Source organism: Panthera onca, chromosome A1 (assembly GCF_046562875.1).
Source record: "Panthera onca isolate mPanOnc1 chromosome A1, mPanOnc1 haplotype 2, whole genome shotgun sequence".
NCBI lineage: Eukaryota > Metazoa > Chordata > Mammalia > Carnivora > Felidae > Panthera > Panthera onca.
The window spans coordinates 65,594,697-65,614,026 of record NC_138339.1 but is presented as its reverse complement, the minus strand read 5'-3'; the positions used below and the strand labels follow the sequence as shown (position 1 = coordinate 65,614,026).

At 53.6% G+C, this 19,330-nt stretch overlaps 2 protein-coding genes across 4 annotated transcripts in view; one reads left to right on the top strand and one right to left on the bottom strand.

The window, feature by feature from the left end:
* Positions 1-7,552: 7,552 nt before the first annotated feature.
* On the top strand, positions 7,553-19,041 carry GPRIN1 (G protein regulated inducer of neurite outgrowth 1). 2 transcript variants are annotated; one of them, XM_060635105.3, is made up of 3 exons: positions 7,553-8,087; positions 13,397-13,523; positions 14,829-19,041. In XM_060635105.3, exon 3 carries the CDS (start codon positions 14,995-14,997, stop codon positions 17,881-17,883), a length of 2,889 nt encoding a protein of 962 aa, XP_060491088.2. In that variant the 5' UTR covers positions 7,553-8,087; positions 13,397-13,523; positions 14,829-14,994; the 3' UTR covers positions 17,884-19,041. The 2 variants fall into 2 exon arrangements, with proteins under 2 accessions (XP_060491088.2, XP_060491091.2); XM_060635108.3 differs by lacking the exon at positions 13,397-13,523.
* CDHR2 (cadherin related family member 2) overlaps positions 19,035-19,330 on the bottom strand; it is a 34,765-nt gene continuing 34,469 nt past the window's right edge. For both annotated transcript variants that reach the window (XM_060635104.3, XM_078447102.2), the window contains one exon: positions 19,035-19,171. The gene's annotated coding sequence lies outside the window, so the exon portion shown is untranslated. The remainder of the gene's footprint in view (positions 19,172-19,330) is intronic.

Sequence of the window (19,330 nt, the reverse complement as noted above, 5' to 3'; positions counted from 1 at the left end):
AGACAAAAAAACACCAACAATAGGGAAACGTGGAGGCAGCCACAGAGCAGAAATAACAGACACTTGTGCAATTTCATGGAGCCCGAAGTGAGATGAAAGGGGTTGAGCTGTGTGGGCACACTTACCTATGTGATGCAGGTGTATCTGCGTCTACACGTGTACATGGATGTTGCTTGAGTGTGTCATGTGTGATTATTTAGTCGTTCAACAATGCCTGCTCTGTTCTTAGAAGTGAGGGGCTGCAGGTCGATGCCTTGAGAGAGCTCACATCCTCTGGATCCACGAATAGTTGGAATAAGATAATTTTGAGTTTTATGACAAACATAAAACAGAGTGATGTGATAGGATCTGACAAGGAGGGGTTGGTGACCAGTGTAAAATTGGGGTGGTCAAGTCAGGCATCTGAGGTGAGGTTAGAGCTGAAACCTTAATGAAAAGGAGGTTGGCATGGGAAGAGCTGGGGAGCAAGGGGCCACCTCTCTGTTGGCCAGCCCCGCCTCACCTGACCCACTCCTTCCCTTCCTTTGCCAGTGCTCTTTCTTCTACCTGGACAGTTCCACCTCTACCTGTTGAAATCCTTCCCTCCTCTGATCTTAGTCCGTAGCCCTCCAACCAGAAGTGATTTATTTCTCCTCATCACCCCTGTGCCACCCAGCTGTGCACAGAGAACCCACACCCCACACCGCACCCATATTAGCACTCAGAGGGTCTTTGCTGGCTGGCTAATCTGAAAATTGCCCTCTTCCCCCGATGAAGAGCTGGGGGCTGTCCTGGTGTTCCCACCATTCGCCTGTCTCCCTCCCGGTCTCCCCACCCCCATCCCTAGTAATGTGGTTCCACAGCTTTCTCTGGAACTTTATTTTTGTTTTCTCCCTTCCCTATTTATAGCTCTCTCCCCTCCGAACCATCCCTGCATCCATCCTGTTGCCTAGAAACTGGCTCTGGGCTGAGGGTGGGGGAAGGCCAGGCCCGAGCCCAGGCAGGGGGGAAGGAAGAGCTGTCACCCACTCCCCCTCTCAGCACCACCCCCAGGCTCCCAGAAAGCCACTCCGCCCTCTGCCCAGCACCCACAGCTGTTTTATAAAAGATAAATCAAAATGTAAAAAAACAACAGCTTTTATGAAGTCCTTCACAGCCTCTAAAGGGCATGATGCATGTGATTTCATTTGTGCCTCTCAATAGCCTACCCTGCCAGAGGCCTGCACCCATTTCTTCAGATGAGGAAACTGAGGCTTTGGTAAGCAAAGGACCCACAGCTGAAGTCTTCTCAGTAGAAACTCCGCAGCTCTGGATTTTTTAGACTTGGGATATTGGCCTGAAACACTGAAAAGAAAAATTTTTAAGTATTAAAAAAATAACATGATCCATGAATTGCAGAGGGTAGAGAAAAATGTCATGATCCTGCTGCACACTAAGCAATCGATCATGCCTCTGCCATGACCTCCACAATGCCCCCTCCCAAGCCACTCCACCATGCCCCTTTCGATGCCCCAACAATGGTTTCACCATGCCTCCCCCCATGGGCCCACTATGCCACCTCGCAGTCCCCCTACCATGTTCCTACCATGCCCCACGATGCCCAGCTGTAGCTCATCTCTGGCCCTAACACTTATCTTCCACAGATTGGACCAGGAAGCCTGAGCTTGGCTCCTGGCTCTGTCATTTCACCAAGCGGGGTGACCCTGGATAGTTCGTGGAACCTCTTTGAGCTTCAGGGTGCTCAGCTCAAAAGTAAGGATACTAATTTCCACCGTGGCACTAATAAGAGAATTAAATGAGATACTGATGAAAAAGTGCTTTGCAGACTGTGGATTGCTGAAACATGTGAGTGATCAATTAGAATAATAAATATTGGGGCACCTGGGTGGCTCAGTCAATTAAGCATCCGACTTTAGCTCAGGTCATGATCTCATGCTTTGTGAGCTCAAGCCCTGCATTGGGATCTGTGCTGACAGCTCAGAGCCTGGAACCTGCTTCAGATTCTGTGTCTCCCTCTCTCTCTGACTCTCCTGCTTGCACTCTGACTCTCTCTCTCTCTCTCTCTCAAAAATAAACAAACATTAAAAACAATTTTTTTAAGTTTAGAATAGTAAATAGTGTTATTGTTGTTATCATCAGGGCCAAGAGATGGGGCAGGGGAACCAAAGTGGGCCCTGGGATCAGAGAGGGAGCCCACAGCCTGTGTCCAGGAAGAAGGGCCTCTTTTCCTGGAAGAATGCAGGACAAGGGTGGAGACCACCTGAGAGCACCTGCAAACCACTGAGCAGTGGAGGACGGAGCCCCAGGTGCCTGATTCCTCTTTCTTTCTCAAGTGCCCCTGTTCCCTGTCCCTATCCCCTGCTTCCCCTTCTTCCTGTCCCCCATCCCAAGGCCCACTTCTGCCTTCAAAACAAGCTCTCTGGGCAGAATGGGGAAGAGGCCTGCCAAGGAGCAGCTGGGCCATGATTCAGCCTGAGTCACCCATCCAAATCCCAGGGCCGCCCCCAGCTGGGCCAGGGCCTGCAGCTGCCAGGGGAAGGGGGCTGGGCAGAGGGAGGGAGGGAGGGGCCTATGTGGGCAGTGGACTGTGCTCAGAGGTGCCTAGTCCAGGAGCTTTCATGAATATAGGGCAGTGCTGTGAGGGCCCGGGTGTGATGCATATAAAGAGGTGGGGTGGGGAGGTGACCCCATAGACATCTATTTGGGCTGACTGAAGAGGTAAGGTTTTCGTCTGTGTGTGTGTGTGTGTGTGTGTGTGTGCTTGCCTGCACATTCATGGGGTGTCACATGTATATCTGACTAAATGAAGAAGGGCTAATAGTGTGGGCAGAAGTTTGGCTCCCAGCTCTGTCACTTTCTAGCTGTGTGACCCTGGCAAGTTACTTAATCTCTCTGAACTTCTGTTTCCTCACTTATGAAATAGGAATAATAATATCAATCTGAGATGGTTTTCCTTAAGTGGTTTTTAAAATGTTTATTTATTGGGGCACCTGGGTAACTCAGTCAGTTAAGCATCCAACATCTGACTTCGGCTCACGTCATGATTTCATGGTTCGTGAGTTGGAGCCCCGTATCAGGCTCTCTGCTGTCAGTGCAGAGCCCGCTTCAGATCCTCTCTGCCCCTCTCCTGCTCATGTTTTCTCTCTCTCTCTCTCTCTCTCTCTCTCCCTCCAAAAATAAATAAACATTAAAAAAATAAAATGTTTATTTATTTTGAGAGAGAGAGAGAGAGCATGGGCGCAAGTGGTGGGGGTAGAGAGAGAGAGAGAAAGACAATCCCAAGTAGGCTCTGCACTGTCAGCGCAGAGCCCAACACGGGGCTCAATCTCACAAACCGTGAAATCATGACCAAACCCAAAATCAAGAGTCAGATGCCTAACCAACTAAGCCGCCCAGCACCCCCACTTAAGTATTAAACGTAATAAGATGATGACTGTAAAACATTTAGGCAGCCAGTGAATGGTACAATACTACCACCACCATCATCATCTAGAGTATATTGGATTATACAGTGCTTGCATGAGGATGGACACGTATCTGAGTGTTTGTATTCCTGTGTGTCTGTACAAGCCCAGGTGGGTAGGGGGTCTGGATGAGTGTTTCTTAAAGGACTGAGTGAATGTGTAGTGTATGTGTGTGTGTGTGTGTGTGTGTGTGTGTGTGTGTGTGTCTGAAGCAAAGATAAGAACTCTTCAGAAAGTGGGTTTATATGGCACTGTCTGCCATATGATCCACCCCCTTCCCCCCCCCCCCCCATATCACACCTTCCCCAGAGGCCATGATTTGCTGAAATTCAGCCTAGACCACGACGAGCGCTCAGGCAAAGGAACTGAGAAACTGCGGATGCTGCTGTATTGGGAATCTCACTTTCTCGAAAGCCTTTAGCCTCAAGCAGATCTGGAATAGGCGTGAAAGGGGGACTGTGTTTGATGGAGTGGCTATGAACATGAGAGAGCACGAGGGGTACGTGTGTGTGCGCGCATGGAGTTGGGGGTTGGCTGCCGTCTCTGCTCTGGTACAGGCTGCTTGTCTCCATGGCGCCTGTTGCCACACACGCTTGCTTTTCAGAAAGTCACTGGGATTGTTTATTCCGCCCCCAGCCTGGGCGCCAGCCAAGGAGCTGCAGGCACTTGTTTATCTTCTGGTGCGTACGAGCGTGTGTGGCTTCCCAGCAGCAAACCAACCCGAGGTACGTGCGCACACACACTCACACGGGTGTGGTGACCATGTTAGTTTTTACAGGATGAGCCCAAACCCCAGGATGAGTCATAACCCAGGCCCAGGCAGATTCACTCCACATAGGGACGAAGATGACCCCTCAGCAGCTCTAGGTAGACAACACACCAATTTAGCAGCCCCCAAATCTCCAGGCAAATGTGAGAGCCAGTTGCTCTGGCTGTGGTCCCTGTGCTCTGGCCCCAACCCCAGAACTAATCACTGTGCAGTGGTTGGCCAGGCCTAGGTCACTGCCCACTCCTAAAGCTGGCAGTGAGGCCCGTCCTACCCCACCACATGGGCTGGAGCGGGAAGGTGGTTCCCCAAGGCAAATGGAGGTGCTGTGGTCAGAAAAGGGTGCACAGAGCTGGGCCTGCCATAACCCTTGCATCTACCATGAGTGTTACACTATGCTTAGTGCTTGGTGGTTTTATTTCTCCCTATATCCTCTTCAGAGGTCTGAGAGCTGAGGTACATAGGATGATGTTGAGGCTCAGACAGACTTCAATCAAGGCTACATAGCTAGTAGCCGTCAAAGTCAGGATCTGAACCCACACTGCCTACTTCTATGCACTTTTTGAGCTCTCACTCTGTCTTAGCAAGTGTTTTATTTTGTTGTCTGGAAATTTTCATTTTTAAGCATGTTTATATCAATAAGTTTGCATGGAACAAAAGTGGTTGGAGAGTGTGACAAAGGGCACAGGTGGAAAGAGGCCCTGACTGTGCCCATGTAGCAGACACAGCTGGATCTCTGACCACATGCCTTCAGATGCCCTTACAATTTCTGTACCCGCCAGCTAGACTCCCAACAGGTGGTACCTGAATCTTTGTCAAAAATCTGCCCCTGGGTTTTGGAACCCACTTTATCCACATGTACTGTGGGCCAGAAGTGCCTGGGAATTAACACACAGCTCCACGGGTGGGCCCTTCATCAATGTCTGCCAGGTGCTGGGATATAAATACACCAGCTCCTCTGCCTTCAGCCACAGGAATTCTGAGGTGTACATTTACCCCATTTTCTAAAACTTCCTGTAGGATTAAGCTTCAGCCACCCACTGGGGTAGCTGGCTTAATAACCACCTCTTATTGGATGCCTTCCCCTCCTGGGTCACCTTTCCACTGCCCTGCTGGTGTCCCTACACCTCCCCAATAAACCACATTCCCTCAATCTTCATCTCAGGGTCTGTGAGCTGCCCCAGGACTCTGGATCCCATCCTCTTCTTCCATCCTGAGCATCTGGGCCTAGTCATTATGCTCTCCCTTCCTGGCATCTTTCCTTTCCCTCACTACTGGCCTCTCTCATCAGAATTCAAATGCCTCCAAATCTCCTCAACTTAACCTCCTATCCCACTCTAGAGATTATGATATTGCCTGTCTCCCTTCAAGCCCAAATTTTCTGAGAGAGTCATCTACTTGCTCTCTCTACTTCTTTACTCCAATTTATACATCAATTCCCCCACCCCAAGTCTGCCTTCCACCCCCACCGCTCCACTCACTGTGCTTTCATTAAATTTCCATTACCCTCTTTGCAAGTCCAGAGATCGCCTCTCAGGCTATATCTTGTCTTCCTGATACAGTTGACCGTACCTTCCTTCTGTAACATTCTCTTCCCTTAGCTTCTGAGACATCATTATCCTGAGTTTCTTCTGGTTTATCAGACTACTATTTCTCATTTTTCTTTGCAGTCTTTTCCTAGCTGGTACCTTAATGTTGGCATTCCTCAGGGTGGATGTGGGGCCCTTGTCTCACCTTATTTGGTCTATACCCTTCCTTCACATACTGACACCCCTCTTGTGACTTCCGTCACCAGAAATCTGGTCTGTTTCCAGCCTGGACTACTCCAGATCTCAGGTTTGGATTCAGATGTCTCAGCACGGCCACCCCACATTCTTTCCCAGGGCTCATCGGGTATCTGTCCTCCATCCAGTCATCTCTGCAAGGCAGAACTTCAGAGAAGCAGCAGAATCCTCTCTCCCCTCACAGCCACAACCATCCATGACCAAGGCCTATTGGCTTTACCCCTAAATAGGTATCAAACCTGTCCCCTCATCCATCCCAACAAGCAGTGCCATGGTTCAGGCATCATCATCTCTCACGTGGACAACTTCACGGCTTCCTCACTCATGCCCTGGTTCTACTCCTATCCACCCTCACCCTGCCCCAGGGGGACTTTTTAGGTCACAGGTTGGTTCTTGCCACTTTTCGTGTTTTATAAACCTCCCCAAGACTCGATGTCTTCATCCGTATCATGGGGCTGATAATTTTTACCTGGGAGGATTGTAGAGGGAATAAAATGAAACGATGGATGTAGAATAGGGTTTGTAAACTGTGAAGCGAAGTGCTTTTGTGGGCATGAATGAGCAATTTTCAGGGCCTGAAACGTTAGGAAGCAGCCCTTGTGTGGTTGTTGTCCGTGGTGCTGAACACTGGTCCTGTACCCTGAGGTTTTCTGCTTCTCCGGGATGTTGGCTGAAAACGCCGGTTGGATAGACCTTCTTCTTTTAGCATCTGGATTTTAAAAATGATTTTAAAAAAGATAACGGTGATTTACGGTTCACTAGGTAAGCGGGAGGAATAGAAACTAGGGGTTTAGTGTGAGGTTTCAGGAGTTAGCTCCGCCATTAACTAGGTGTGTGAACCCAGACAATTAACCCATCACTATCTCAGGCTTCTTATCTGAAAAATGGGAATATAATATATAAATATTGTTCCTAAGTGATTGGAAATTGAAATTATATGACACCTGTAACAAAAACTTAGAACGGTGTCTACTCCTAAATAAGCGTTACATTAACGTTAGTTGTCACCATTTTTAATAGGTGGTTTCAAGGTGCAGGTGAGAAGGTTTTATCACCTCTCGGCAATTGCAGAATTATTTGTTCTCCTCTGGGAAGTCAAAGAGGAGGGGACTATCTCCTCTTTCTGAGGAGAAACGTCAAGAAGGCCTCATGTCCTTGGCAATTCATATTCATCTGGAAGCCCCTGAACAGCTACTTCAGGTTCCTTCATCTTTCCAAGACTACTGTGAGATGATTAATGTTGGTCCCATTTTATAGATTGGGAAACTGAGGCTCAAAAAGGTGAAACTTGCTCAAGGGTACCCAGAGGGAAGAGAACCGAGCTTGCACAGACCAGAGAGTGGGCGGGCACTCTGGCTGGGGAGGCCCGTAGCGAGGGAATCAAGGCGCCTCCCTCCGACCCTACTCGTGTAGCCTCAACTCGTGGGAGCGTGGGCGGCGGCGAGACAAAGGGGGAGGGGCGGGGCGCGGTGCTGGGAGAGACGGCCGGAAGTGCGGCCAAGGCGGAGGCGGGAAATTTCCGCGCAGGTGGATTTCGGAGATCGCGCCGACCCGGGTCCCTTTCCAGGCGCTGCGTGTCTTTGGACAAATGGCTTTCCCTCTCTGAGTCCCAATTTCCTCCTCGGTAATACAAGTAGAGGGTGTTCGCGGGGCTGGATTGAGTGAAACCTGACGAGCAGCGCGCCCCGCCCTCAATACGCGCGGCAAATGGACAGTCGCTCCGCCCCTCAGTCTCCCTGTCTGTGAAATGGGAACCCGGTCGAGAGGGGCGGGGAACCCAGGAGCCCGGGAACCTCGGTGAGGAGCGAGGGGCTAAGGGCGCCCCTCCCTCTCTCCGGCCTCCGAGTCCTAGCCGGCACCGCCCCCTCCCGGCTTCGGAGACCGCTAGTCGGCCAGCGCGCATGCCCGGGGCGGGGCGCTGGGCGGGAGCGCGGAGCCGGCGCGGGGGACGGCGGCGCGGAGTCCGCGGGTCCGCCCGCCAGCCCCGCCGGAGGCAGCCGAGGCCGCTCGGGCGGCGGCGGCAGCGGCAGCGGCAGCGGCAGCGGCTGGAGCTGGAGTGCAGCGCGCCAAGGAGACGAGCGGTGGCACAGCAGGGTAGGTGCCGAGCCCGCACCTGCTGCCCGCTATGGGCGGGCGGCAGCGACCCCATTCCTCTGCCCGCGGCCGCCCCAGAGCCGCTGTCCAGGGTCCTGGAACCACCTGGGTGGCGGGGCTCGCGCACCGTGCGAGGCGTGTGCCCAGCGTGCGCCGGTGTGTGTGTGCGCGCGCGGCCGGGGGCGGCGGGTGTCCATTTCCAGGCTCCTCGCAGGGGTGGGGCGGGGCGGGGGCGGGTCCCGCAGCCTGGGGCCCGGCGCTCGAGGGACCTTGAGGGCCAACCCTCCCTGTGTGTAGGACCCGGACCCTGCGCCCGGCCTCGCCGCGTGCCGCCGCATTGTTCGACAGGGTTGTGCGGGAGGGGGCGCTTCCCGCCACCGCGGGGAAGGGGGTCCACCCGCGTTGATTCATATGCCCCCTGGAGCGAGCTCTGTGCTCGAGTGGCTCCACTGAAACCACCGGCACTACTGAGCACACTCGCTGTCGCACACTCAGTATGGCATACACTCTGGGGCACCATCACACACCCCATTACACACTCACCGCGTTCATACATGGGCATCCCACTCCCGGGTGAGGCCACGATCTTCTCTCTCTCTCTCTCTCTCTCTCTCTCTCTCACACACACACACACACACACACACACACACACACACTATGGCCCTTGGTCATTCCATCCTACTCATACACACGGCCACCTGTGCACCCACCCAGTACACTAAGTGGGAGCCTTGCGTATATACCCAGGCATAGCTACGCATTCACACCAGCCATTGCCTATCACAGAACACCCAACTCAACAATAGTCCCTTATCACAACACACTCACAGCCACCCTGCTCTGACCTGCTTCTGCCCATTCTCATTTGCTCATGGTATCCCTCACGTACACCTAGACCCTGGAGTAGGCTGTGCACACACTCCCTCTCCCACACTCTCCATATCTTAGCTTGCTGCCCATCCCCTGCACTCACTCAGCCCAAGTATGTGCACCCCTGATTGTCCACTCTTGCCCTCTTGTGGATGAACGGATGGATGGTCTGGGTCCATTTCTGGAAAAAGGTATGGCTATCACCCTTTGCTAGACTCTTTCTCCCCTACGGCCCTAGGCAGGAAGCTTTGCTGCTCCAAGGATACTAGGAGACAAGGGGCGGAGAGAGTGAGGGGCAGCAGACCCAGATTGTCAGACACACACACAGGCATACACTCACACCTTCTGGAGTACTGCAAGCCTTTGTTGGTCTCATCACCATGGGAGGAGGTGTTTGCAGGTGCCTGGCAGCCCTTGCTTCATATAGAGAAGAAGGAACGGACTGGCCAGGTCTCTGGGCTGGAAGAAGAATTCACAGGGGCTCCCCTGCCCAAGCACCTGTGCCTACAGCCAGGCCAGCTCTCCATGAGTGAGACCCTGAGGCCATGTGGCCACACGTGTGTACACCCACAGGGTCCAAGTGGCCCCCACAAGACATAAATACATAGGCCATTCTGCACATACAAGTTGCATGTATACACACGCAAGCTTTTCTTGAGCAGAATGCAGGAGCCAGGTCCTGCCTCTCCAGGCTGGCTTAAGCTGGCATAGACATCCATAAGCAGTCTGCATGCTCCTCTGCATGCGAGGTGAGCTGGCCCACACACCTAGGGAATCATTTCAATCTTCTACCTCAGTCAGGCCACATAAGTGTGCAGGCTTATCTGCTCATCTTGGTGGGCATGTGTCTGTTGGGACATGCTTCCTCAGGTCCAAGGGATCAGGAGGACCCTTGGCCTGACCCCAAAAAGCAGAAAGGGACTTTAAGAGCCAAGCGTCAGTGTCCAAAATCTTAGCTGATACAAGCAGGAAGAACCCAGGATTTGGGTTGAGACACAACAGGCTCTGAACCACAGCCCCCGGCACCAGCTGTGTGCCCTTGGTCAAGTCTTTTTTCCCTTTGACTTCAGTGTCTTCATCTGTGAAATGGGATGATAATGCCCCCCCACCCCCCGCCATGAGATCGTTGTGGAGTCTAGATGACAAAATAAGCCTGAGAGTGCTGGGCCCAGGGCTGAGCACACAGTGGGGAAAGTGATGGAGCTGGGTTCCAGTGAGAGGGTAGGGCATAAGGAGGGGGTTAGGGACCTGGGCTGCCTCTTGGAGAAGTGGCTTGAGGATACTGAGGCTCCATCAAGAGCCAGGAAGCACCCGGTAGAACTGTGAGCAGCAGAGCCTCTGAGAATGGTGTCTTGGCAGATCTTAAACCCAGGGCTGGGCCAGCGATTCTAGATATAACTACATCCCTTCCCCCATTTCACAGACTGAGGCCCAGACTGGAAATATTCACTCAAATTCATGGAGCAAGTCAGTGACCAAACTGGCACCTGACGCCACATCTTTCTAATGCCCTGACCAGGCTCTTTGTTCCTACCCCAGACCTTCTAGCATGTCAGAAAACAGCAAGCTGGGAACTGAGAAGCCAAACTCTTCCGGGAGGTGGGGGGGCGGGTGGCGCTTTCAGAAGAGGCGTGTTACCCACTGGGCCATGCCTGCCTCTCAGTGTCCACTTCTGGAAAATAAGAACACAGCACCTGCCTGGAAGGTGTATGGGGCCTGCACATAGTAAACATACTACAGGCTTGATGTGTGTGAGGTCATCTCCCACCCTTCTCAGCATCTAGGTCAAGTGTCAAAAGTCAGGTGGCTAGAGGCCAAGGGGATAGCCTACATGAGAAGCTGGCTACAAGAAAAACCTTCAATGATCAATAGTAATGGGCAGCCAGCTTCAGTGCCCAGGACCCCATAGGGAAGGGTGGAGATTGTGGCTCGTTGGAGAGTGCACCCCCATCCAAGAAGGCAGCCACTGCTTGGCTCCAGCTGACTGTTGGCATGCAGGAAGCATGCTCAGATTGCCAAATTCTAGTTTTCTAAGAGAATCTGGAAATCTGATTTTGCACATGAAATCTTACAATTTTCAAATGTCGACCAGTTAATTCCTTTAAAAATTTCTTCTTAGCACTCTGGGTCAAACAAGCAGGTCTGAGGGCGAGATTTTGCCAGTTTGTGCCCCTGCTGTAGCCACCTCCCTCCCCCCGCCCCGTCCCCTGCCCCCTCCTGGGAGCACAGCTGGGCTCTGACAGGCTGAGTAGATAAAAACAGGCCTTCTGTGTACACAGCCAGCCCCAAAGTGAGCAGAGCCCCGCACGCCCCTCATCTTCTCTAATCCTCACAACAGCCCTGTGGGAGCAGGGGAGGCCTTGTCAGGGTCCCCAGTGAGGAGAAGGGACATGCCTGTGCTCATAGAGTTGCTAAGTAGGGAACTGCTTCCTTCTGCTCCCCTTCGAACTTCACTCCAGCCGCTCCAGACTTTGTATGGCTACTTCAGATGCTGCCCCCAAACCAAGTGCCCCACTGTTGTCTACAAGATGGCCCCTACCCCAGGGTCCCCATTTTGGTGATGACCCTCATCCGCCCAAGTCCCATAAGCCCAAAGTCTGGGGGACACAGTGGTGAATGGTCTCAGCTGCGTCCCCATTCAGGGACTCGAGGTCTAAGCAGGGACCTAGAGGTATAAACGGCACATAACGTGTGTCTGGCTAGGGGAAGAAGAAGAGGCCATAGGAACTCCAAGGAAGCTAGTGGACAAAGAAAGCTCACTGGAGGAGGAGGTGTTTGAACGGGGGCCTGAAGGTTTAATGAGAGCCAGGCAAGAAGGTGTGCAGAGGCTGAGATGCGAGAGACTGTGAAGCCATGGATAAGCCCAGAGAGGTCGTGGTGCATGTGTGTGTGTGTTTGTACACACTTTGGGGAAGTGCATACTGAAAGATAAAGCTTAGTGGGTTAGTAACTACACAGGGGCTTGGAAGCACATTATAGAATTGGACTCAACCCTAAAAGTAATAGGGAGTCACTAAGGTTTCTTTTTTTCCCCCATTTTTAAAAAGAGTGATATGTGCACACATAACCAAAATGTCATGAATCACAAAGGGACATAGCAAAGAAAGAAAGAAAGAAAGAAAGAAAGAAAGAAAGAAAGAAAAGAAAAGAAAAGAAAGAAAGAAAAAGAAAAAGAAAGAAGGAAAGAAGGAAAGAAAGAAAAGAAAAAAAAGAGTCTCTTCCACCTCTGGATCCCTGGTCTCACTTCCCAGAGGCAATTGCTACTAAATTTCATGGGTTTCCTTCCAGAAATTTTCTTTTTATAAATAAACCCATATATGTGTATCTGACCCTTTTTGTATCTGCATGCATGGGGTCCCACTAGCCAGGCTGTCCCTGGATTTTTTCACTTAATTTATCTTGGGCATCCTTCCTCATCACTCCGTACACTCTGACAGCTGTGGGGGCTCCGTGTGGCTGTCTCATATTTCATGAATTAGCTTCTTGGTTTTCTTCTCGTCACCAACCGTGTTCTCTTGCACCCTCGGTGCACCACCGATCCTTCCTCATGACCATGCCTGGAGGTGGGCTTGCTGACCTAAATGCCAAGTGCACTGTAAACTTTGATGGGAATTGACAAATATCTTCCAAAAAGATTACAACCAGTTTACTTTCCCAGCAAGAACAAAGATGGGTTGGAGCCAATGAGCGGCATAGTTGGACCAACATATTAGAAAGATCATTCAGTCCTTCATTTAACAAATATTCATAGGGAGCTACTTGCTTACTCTATGCCAATCATTGTTCTCGACCCTGAGGGTTTATCCATAAACATGACAACGTTCCCATCCTCCTGGAGCTGACATTTTAATGGGAGAGACAAACCACAAGTAATAAACAACTGTATGTAATATGTCAGATGGTGACAGGTACTGTGAAGAAAACTGAGCAAGACAAGGGCGACGGAGAGTGCCACAGTGCTGGGGACTATGGGTCAGGGAAGGTCCCAGGAAGGCGACCATGAAGATATTGGGAGAGAAGCCCTTCCATGCAGAGGAAACAGCCAGTGCAAAAGCCCCAAGGCAGCGGGTGTCCAACGATCAGCAAGGCAGCCGGTGTGGCTGAAGCAGCATAATTGAAAGTAGTAGGGGGGGCGCCTGGGTGGCTCAGTCAGTTGAGCATCCAACTCTTCATTTTGGCTCAGGTCATGATCTCACGGTTTCGTGAGTTTGGGCCCCACATCGGGGTCTGTGCTGGCAGCTCGGAGCTTGCTTGGAATTCTCTTTCTCTCTTCTTCTTCTTTCTCTGCCCCGCCCTCGCTCATGCTGGCTCTGTCCTCTCAAAATAAATAAAAACTTTTAAAAATTAAGAAAAAAAAAGTAGTAGGAGACAAGGCCAAGATCAGTGATGGGGCCAGAAGATGCAGGGACATGTAAGGAGTTTACTTTTACTTCACACAGGATGGGGAGACACTACATGGTTCTGAGCAGAAGAGGGATGATCTGCCTTGGATCTTGCTAAGATCCCTCCAGCTGCTGTGTTGAGAATGAACTGTTCGGAGCAAAGGAAAAAGCCAGGATAATCCAGGTGGGAGATAGTGTGAGTTTAGCTTAGGAGATATTCTGGATATATTCTGAAGGGAGATCCATTATGTTTTGCTGATGGATGGGATGTGGGGTGTGTGAGAAAAGTCAAGGGTGACTCTAGGGCTTTTGGCCCGAGCATTAGTGAGGTGGCTTTGGGAGAGATGGCAGGCAGAGCAGGTTTGGGGGGAACCCAGTGCCCTGCTCACTCTGGCTGCTGATATGTAGTGGGATGGAGTTGCTCACAGATCCAGCTGCCTGCCAGATCCTCTCCCTGGATGTCCCCCAGACACCACACGCTCAGCTTGTCTAAAACACAACTCTGTTTTCCCCCAGATCTCCTGCCTCACACACACACCCCCACCCTGGCCAGAATCCTGAGGGTCGCCCCTACTGTCACCTCCTACAGCTGGCTGGCTCTTGTCAGTTTTCCCCAAGATTGCTCAATTCTGCCAACTCTCTATCCCTGGGACCTTTACTGTACCAGCTCTCATCTAGATTATTGCAGAGAAGGGCTGGGTGGAATGAATGAAGAATTGGAAGGATGAGAGATTAAAGAATGATTGGCTAACCCCTCTCCTCCAGCCTCCACCCCAGAGCAGTCTTTGAAAGCACACATTTCAGACTATGTCCCTCAACGATAAACCATTCACGTCTCCCCAGGGCCTACACAGACCCAAACTGGTGGGCTACAGACGTGTTTTGTTTGACCCACATAGTGTTGTTTTTCTTTTTTAACCTTGAATTAGGGTATTTTACGTTAAACTTCTGGATTTCCTGCTGCTCACTGATACTACCAGGATGTACTTCTCCAAAGCAGTCCTTGGCTGGTGGAGTAGTGGCCCCCACTTCAGACAGGGCATGCACTCTCTGGTTTGTCCCTTTCCCCACCATTTCCTATTGTTTTCTACCCAGCCTGCTCCCCTCACTTAAATTACCTGCCTGGCCCCTATGGCATCAGAGTTTGTGACTCATGGTCTGGAAGACAAAAGCGTAACTTCTAGGTAGCATGCTGCACGGGGTGGGCTGACGAGGTAGATGAAGGGTGCATGCTGCATGGGTGATGGTAGATAAGCTGAAAAGTTAGTTGCGAAGGGCCTTGAATGCCATTTTAAGAAGTCTGACCTTTATCCAGAGGGCCACTGGGAGCAGAGAAGCAGGGGAGTGATATGGTGGGACAGGAGTGGACCAGATGGGGGCAGAGAACCCAGAGGAGGCCCAGCTGCTAGAAGACAGGTGGGAAGGAGAATATAGAGACTCCTCCCCACTAGGTCGTCCTGAGTCTGAGTCTGTTTTCTCTGTGTTTCAGAACCAGATAGCAGCCTGGGGCACAGGTATGGTCACGAGGGCAGTTGGGCAGTGCTGAAGACCCAGCCTGGCTCCAGCTTCTTTGAAAGAACTCCAGCCCCCCAGCACCTTAGCCCACAGCCCTCCGCTGCCCACAGGATGGGAGCCTGGGGGCTGGGAACCCAGCCATGAGGGACTCCTGCCCCTCTCAGCAAAAGGCCAGCCCTGCACTCCTGAGGCACACCCCTACCCAAAGCCCAGGCATGGACTCTAGACACAGCAGCCCCATTGGGGCTGGGGAAGGGGCCTCCTGTTCTGAGGGCCCTGGCAGGAGCTTGGCCTGCCCCTCCCTGACCTGCATCCCTCCCCAGGAGGCAGCCACCAAGGAGACATTGGGGGCACATGGAGCCTTGATCTCAGGGACACAAGAAACCACCTTCTCTGGGAAGCCAGACCCTGTGTCCTCAGTGAACACTGATCTCTCATCCTTGGAGAATAGAAATCCTGTGTTTTTAGAGAAGATGGATTCCAAGTCTTCAAAGCAGGCAGATTCCACTTCCATGGGAGAGGAAGATGCTGGGCCCTTGAGAAAGGCAGAATCCATGTTTATAGTAAAAACAGAGCCCGCAGTCTTGGGAAAGGAGGATCCTGTGGCTCCTAGAAGGATGGATCCTGTGACCCCAAGAAAGGAGGATCCTGGATCCTTGGGAAAGGTAGATCCTGTGTGTTCTGACAAGGTGGATACAGTGTCCCCAGGGCAGGAGGATCCTATATCTGCTACCAAAGTGGATCCTGAGTTCCCAAGAAAGGAGGAGCCCAGGTATTCAGGAAAAGAGCTTCCTGTGGCCTCAAAAGAGGTGGCTTCTGCATCTGTGAGAAAGGCAGATCTTGTGTCCTTGAGAAAGAGGGATCCTGGGCCCTCAAGAAAGATGGATCCTGTGTCCTTGCTAAACGCAGATTCTGCATCTTCAGAAAAGACAGATCCTGGGTCTTTGGGAACACTGACTCCAGGGTCATCAGGCAAAACTGAGCCTGTATCCCCTGGAATAGTAGCTCTGGGGTCCTCAGGAAGGATGGATCCTACTCGCTTGGGGATGACAGATCCTGCATCTATGGGAAATACAGAAATTGTGTCCCCCACAAAAGAGGACCCTCAGTTCCTGGGGAAGGTGGATCCTGCCTCCTCAGGAAAGGAAGATTCCATGTCGACGAGAGTGATAAAAACTATGTCTGCTGGGCAGATGGGTCCTGTATTTTCAGGAAAGATGGAACCCGCATCTTTGAAAAATATGGATCCTGTGTCTTCAGGCAGGGTGGGACTGGTTTCTTTGGGGAAGGTGGAGCCTGTGTCCTCAGGAAAGCCAGAGCCCTTGTCTCCCGGGCAGGCAGAGCCAATGTCCATGGGAAAGACAGAGACCGTATCATCACAAAAGGAGGACCCAGTATCCTCCACAAAGGTGGACCCCATTTCTCTGGGAAATACAAAAACAGCATCTTCTGGAAAAGTGAACCCTGAATTGAAAGGAAGAATAGACCCAGTGCCCTCAGGTCCAGAGACTCCCAAATTCGTGGGGACAGCAGGACTCTCATCCTCTGTAAAAGGCGAGGCAGTGACTGGGGGGGAAGCAGATCCACTGTCCTCAGAGAAGGCAGGTCCTATGGCCTCTGGAATGGTGGGTCCCACAGCCTCAGGGAAGGCTGATCCCCTGGCCTTGGGCAAGGCAGACACTGTGAACAGAGGGAAGGCAGAAACTATTCCCCCTGGGGAACTGGACTCCGTGTCTTCAGGAAAAGTGGACCCCATGACTCTAGAAAAAACTGTCCTGGCATCCTTGGGAAAAGCAGAAACTGTGCCAGAGGAAAAGGTGGATCCTGTGCCTCCAGAAAAGGGGAATCCTATGAACTCTGTGAAGGTGGATCCCCGGGCCTCGGGGAAGGCAGAACCCAAGTCTGAGGGCAAAGCAGAAACAAAGCCCCTTGGGCAGGAGGGCCCTGCGGAAAAAGCAGAGGCTGCATCTCTGCAGAAGGAAAAGCCACTGGCTTTGGAGAAAGGGGAGCCGGAATCCTCAGGAAAAGCAGACCTTATTGCCTCTGGGAAAGTGGAGCCTGCGGTCCTGGGGAAGGCCGACGCTCCAAGCAAAGCAGAGCCCTCATCCTCCGGGAAGTTGGGCTCCCTGCCTCTGGAGAAGGCGGAGGCCTCCTCTTCCAGGCAGTCAGATGGCAAACCCTGCGGCCCAGGCGCTTCTACCGCGGGTGCCGGTAGCGGCGGAGGCCTCCTGGAGCCAGCGCCAGCGCCCAGCACAGCGGTCTCCAGCCCAGGCCAGAAAGACCCGATGGTCGCTGGGACCGAGAGAAGCCCCGGCCCAGAGGCCGCAGGGCCCCCAGTGGGGCCACGGACTCGCGACAACTTCACTAAGGCGCCGTCGTGGGAGGCCAGCGCCCCGCCGCCGCGCGAGGACGCGGGCACGCAGGCGGGCGCACAGGCCTGCGTGTCGGTGGCCGTGAGCCCCATGTCTCCGCAGGACGGCGCGGGCGGCCCGGCCTTCAGCTTCCAGGCGGCGCCTCGCGCGCCCAGCCCCGCGCCCAGGCCGCCCTCGCGCCGGGACGCGGGCCTGCAGGTGTCGCTGGGCGCCGCCGAGACGCGCTCGGTGGCCACCGGGCCCATGACGCCGCAGGCAGCCGCGCCGCCCGCCGCGCCGCCCGCCTTCCCCGAAGTGCGGGTGCGGCCCGGCTCCGCACTGGCAGCCGCCGTGGCGCCCCAGGAGGCGGCTGAGCCCGTGCGCGACGTGAGCTGGGACGAAAAGGGCATGACGTGGGAGGTGTACGGCGCCGCCATGGAGGTGGAGGTGCTGGGCATGGCCATCCAGAAGCATCTGGAGCGACAGATCGAGGAGCACGGCCGCCAAGGGGCGCCCGCGCCGCCGCCCGCCGCCCGTCCGGGCCCCGGCCGTGCGGGCTCCGTGCGCGCCGCGCCCCAAGAGGGTCCCGCCAAGCGCCCGCCTGGCCTCTTCCGAGCGCTGCTGCAGAGTGTGCGCCGCCCGCGGTGCTGCTCCCGAGCCGGACCCACGGCCGAGTGATCTCCTCCCCTTTCGTACGCCCGGGTTTCCAACCTTTTCAGGTTCCCTTCTTGACCCCAAGCTCCTAGAAGGGATCCCTTAGACGGGCGGGAGGCCCCCGAGGGGTGGGCAGCCTCTAGGGCCTTCTCATCCTTTTCTTTCCAGCCTCCTCCCCCGCCAGCCACACAAATGAACCCTCGCTACCCAGCCCCCTCGTGGTCATGAGACCACGAACCCAGCCCTGACACCCACCCTCCTGTCCCCTTACAGCTCTCAGCTCCACTCCCTCCGGGTCACGCTGGGTGACCTCGGGGCCCTGCTCAGCAGGCCCAGCCCTGAGAGCTGAGGCAGGCTCCTGAGATGTCCAGATTGGTAGGCTGAAGTCATCAGTGGCCGCCCGGTCCCCAGAACAGGAGAGACTGTACAAAAGCTCCGAGTGTGCAAGGATTGGTGTGTGAGATCCCTGAGTGTGCAAGGCTCCAAATGTGAGGCCCCTGGAAGAGCGTGAGTGTGTGTCCATGCAGTGGGCTGGCCCCCATGGCCCCGGGCATGTCTTGCATGCTGGTAGTCATCCCCAATTCCTGTCTCCCTTTCACCTGGCCCCATCCCCAGCCCTATCTCCACCCTCACTGGACACTTGTTCACAATTCCTGACAGGGGGAAGGCAGCTGCAGGGGTGCCCCTGGGGGGCACAGTTCTAAGCGTCTCAGAAAGGTCAGAGGCTCTCAGACAGGTCTGGGAATCACAGACAGAAGCTCATGGAAGGTCTTGGGTCCCAGGCAGCCTGACAGCTGGTCTTGGGTATTGGGGGCAGGACGGAGAGCTCATTCTACCATCCCAGTTGTCCTCTCAAGGCTGCCCTCTCCCACCCCTCGTCCCCCCTGTGCTGTGAGCCCCACGAGTCCCTTGTGATCACTCAATACCCGTTTCCCCCCACCCCTCCAGCCACAGTTTTTGGCTACAAACTGTCACAATATACATTGGTAATAAAAATTTCCCCCAACTGTTGTCAGCTGTGATTGGCTACAGGCAGAAGGGGGGCAGAGCAGCAAGATATATTGTTGTGTTCAGGGAGGGGTAGGTGTCATTTAGGGGTGACAAGACCTCTTCCAAGGTGCAACGGAAGAGCGGGGGCCATGTGGGGTCCTGCAGCCTGGGTCCTGTGGCAGCGACATCACAGGTCTGTGGTGTCCAGGCCAGCATTGGTGAAGGAGAGCTCCTGCTGTCCATCTGTGTCCACCTTCCTTCCTGACAGCACTGCACCCAGGGGTTCCGTATCTAGCTCCACTGGACTGTGTAGGGGCTCCTTCTGTGGGGAGAAGGAGGGAAGGTGTGAAGGCAGAGACAAGATGGGTGATTTCCTCAGTCCTTAGCGGAGTAGGCCTTCAAGCCCACGACAGATGGCTCCTTTACAGGGGTCCCGCCTGTTCCTCCTAGGGCCTCAGTTTCCTGGCTGTGTCCCAGAGGC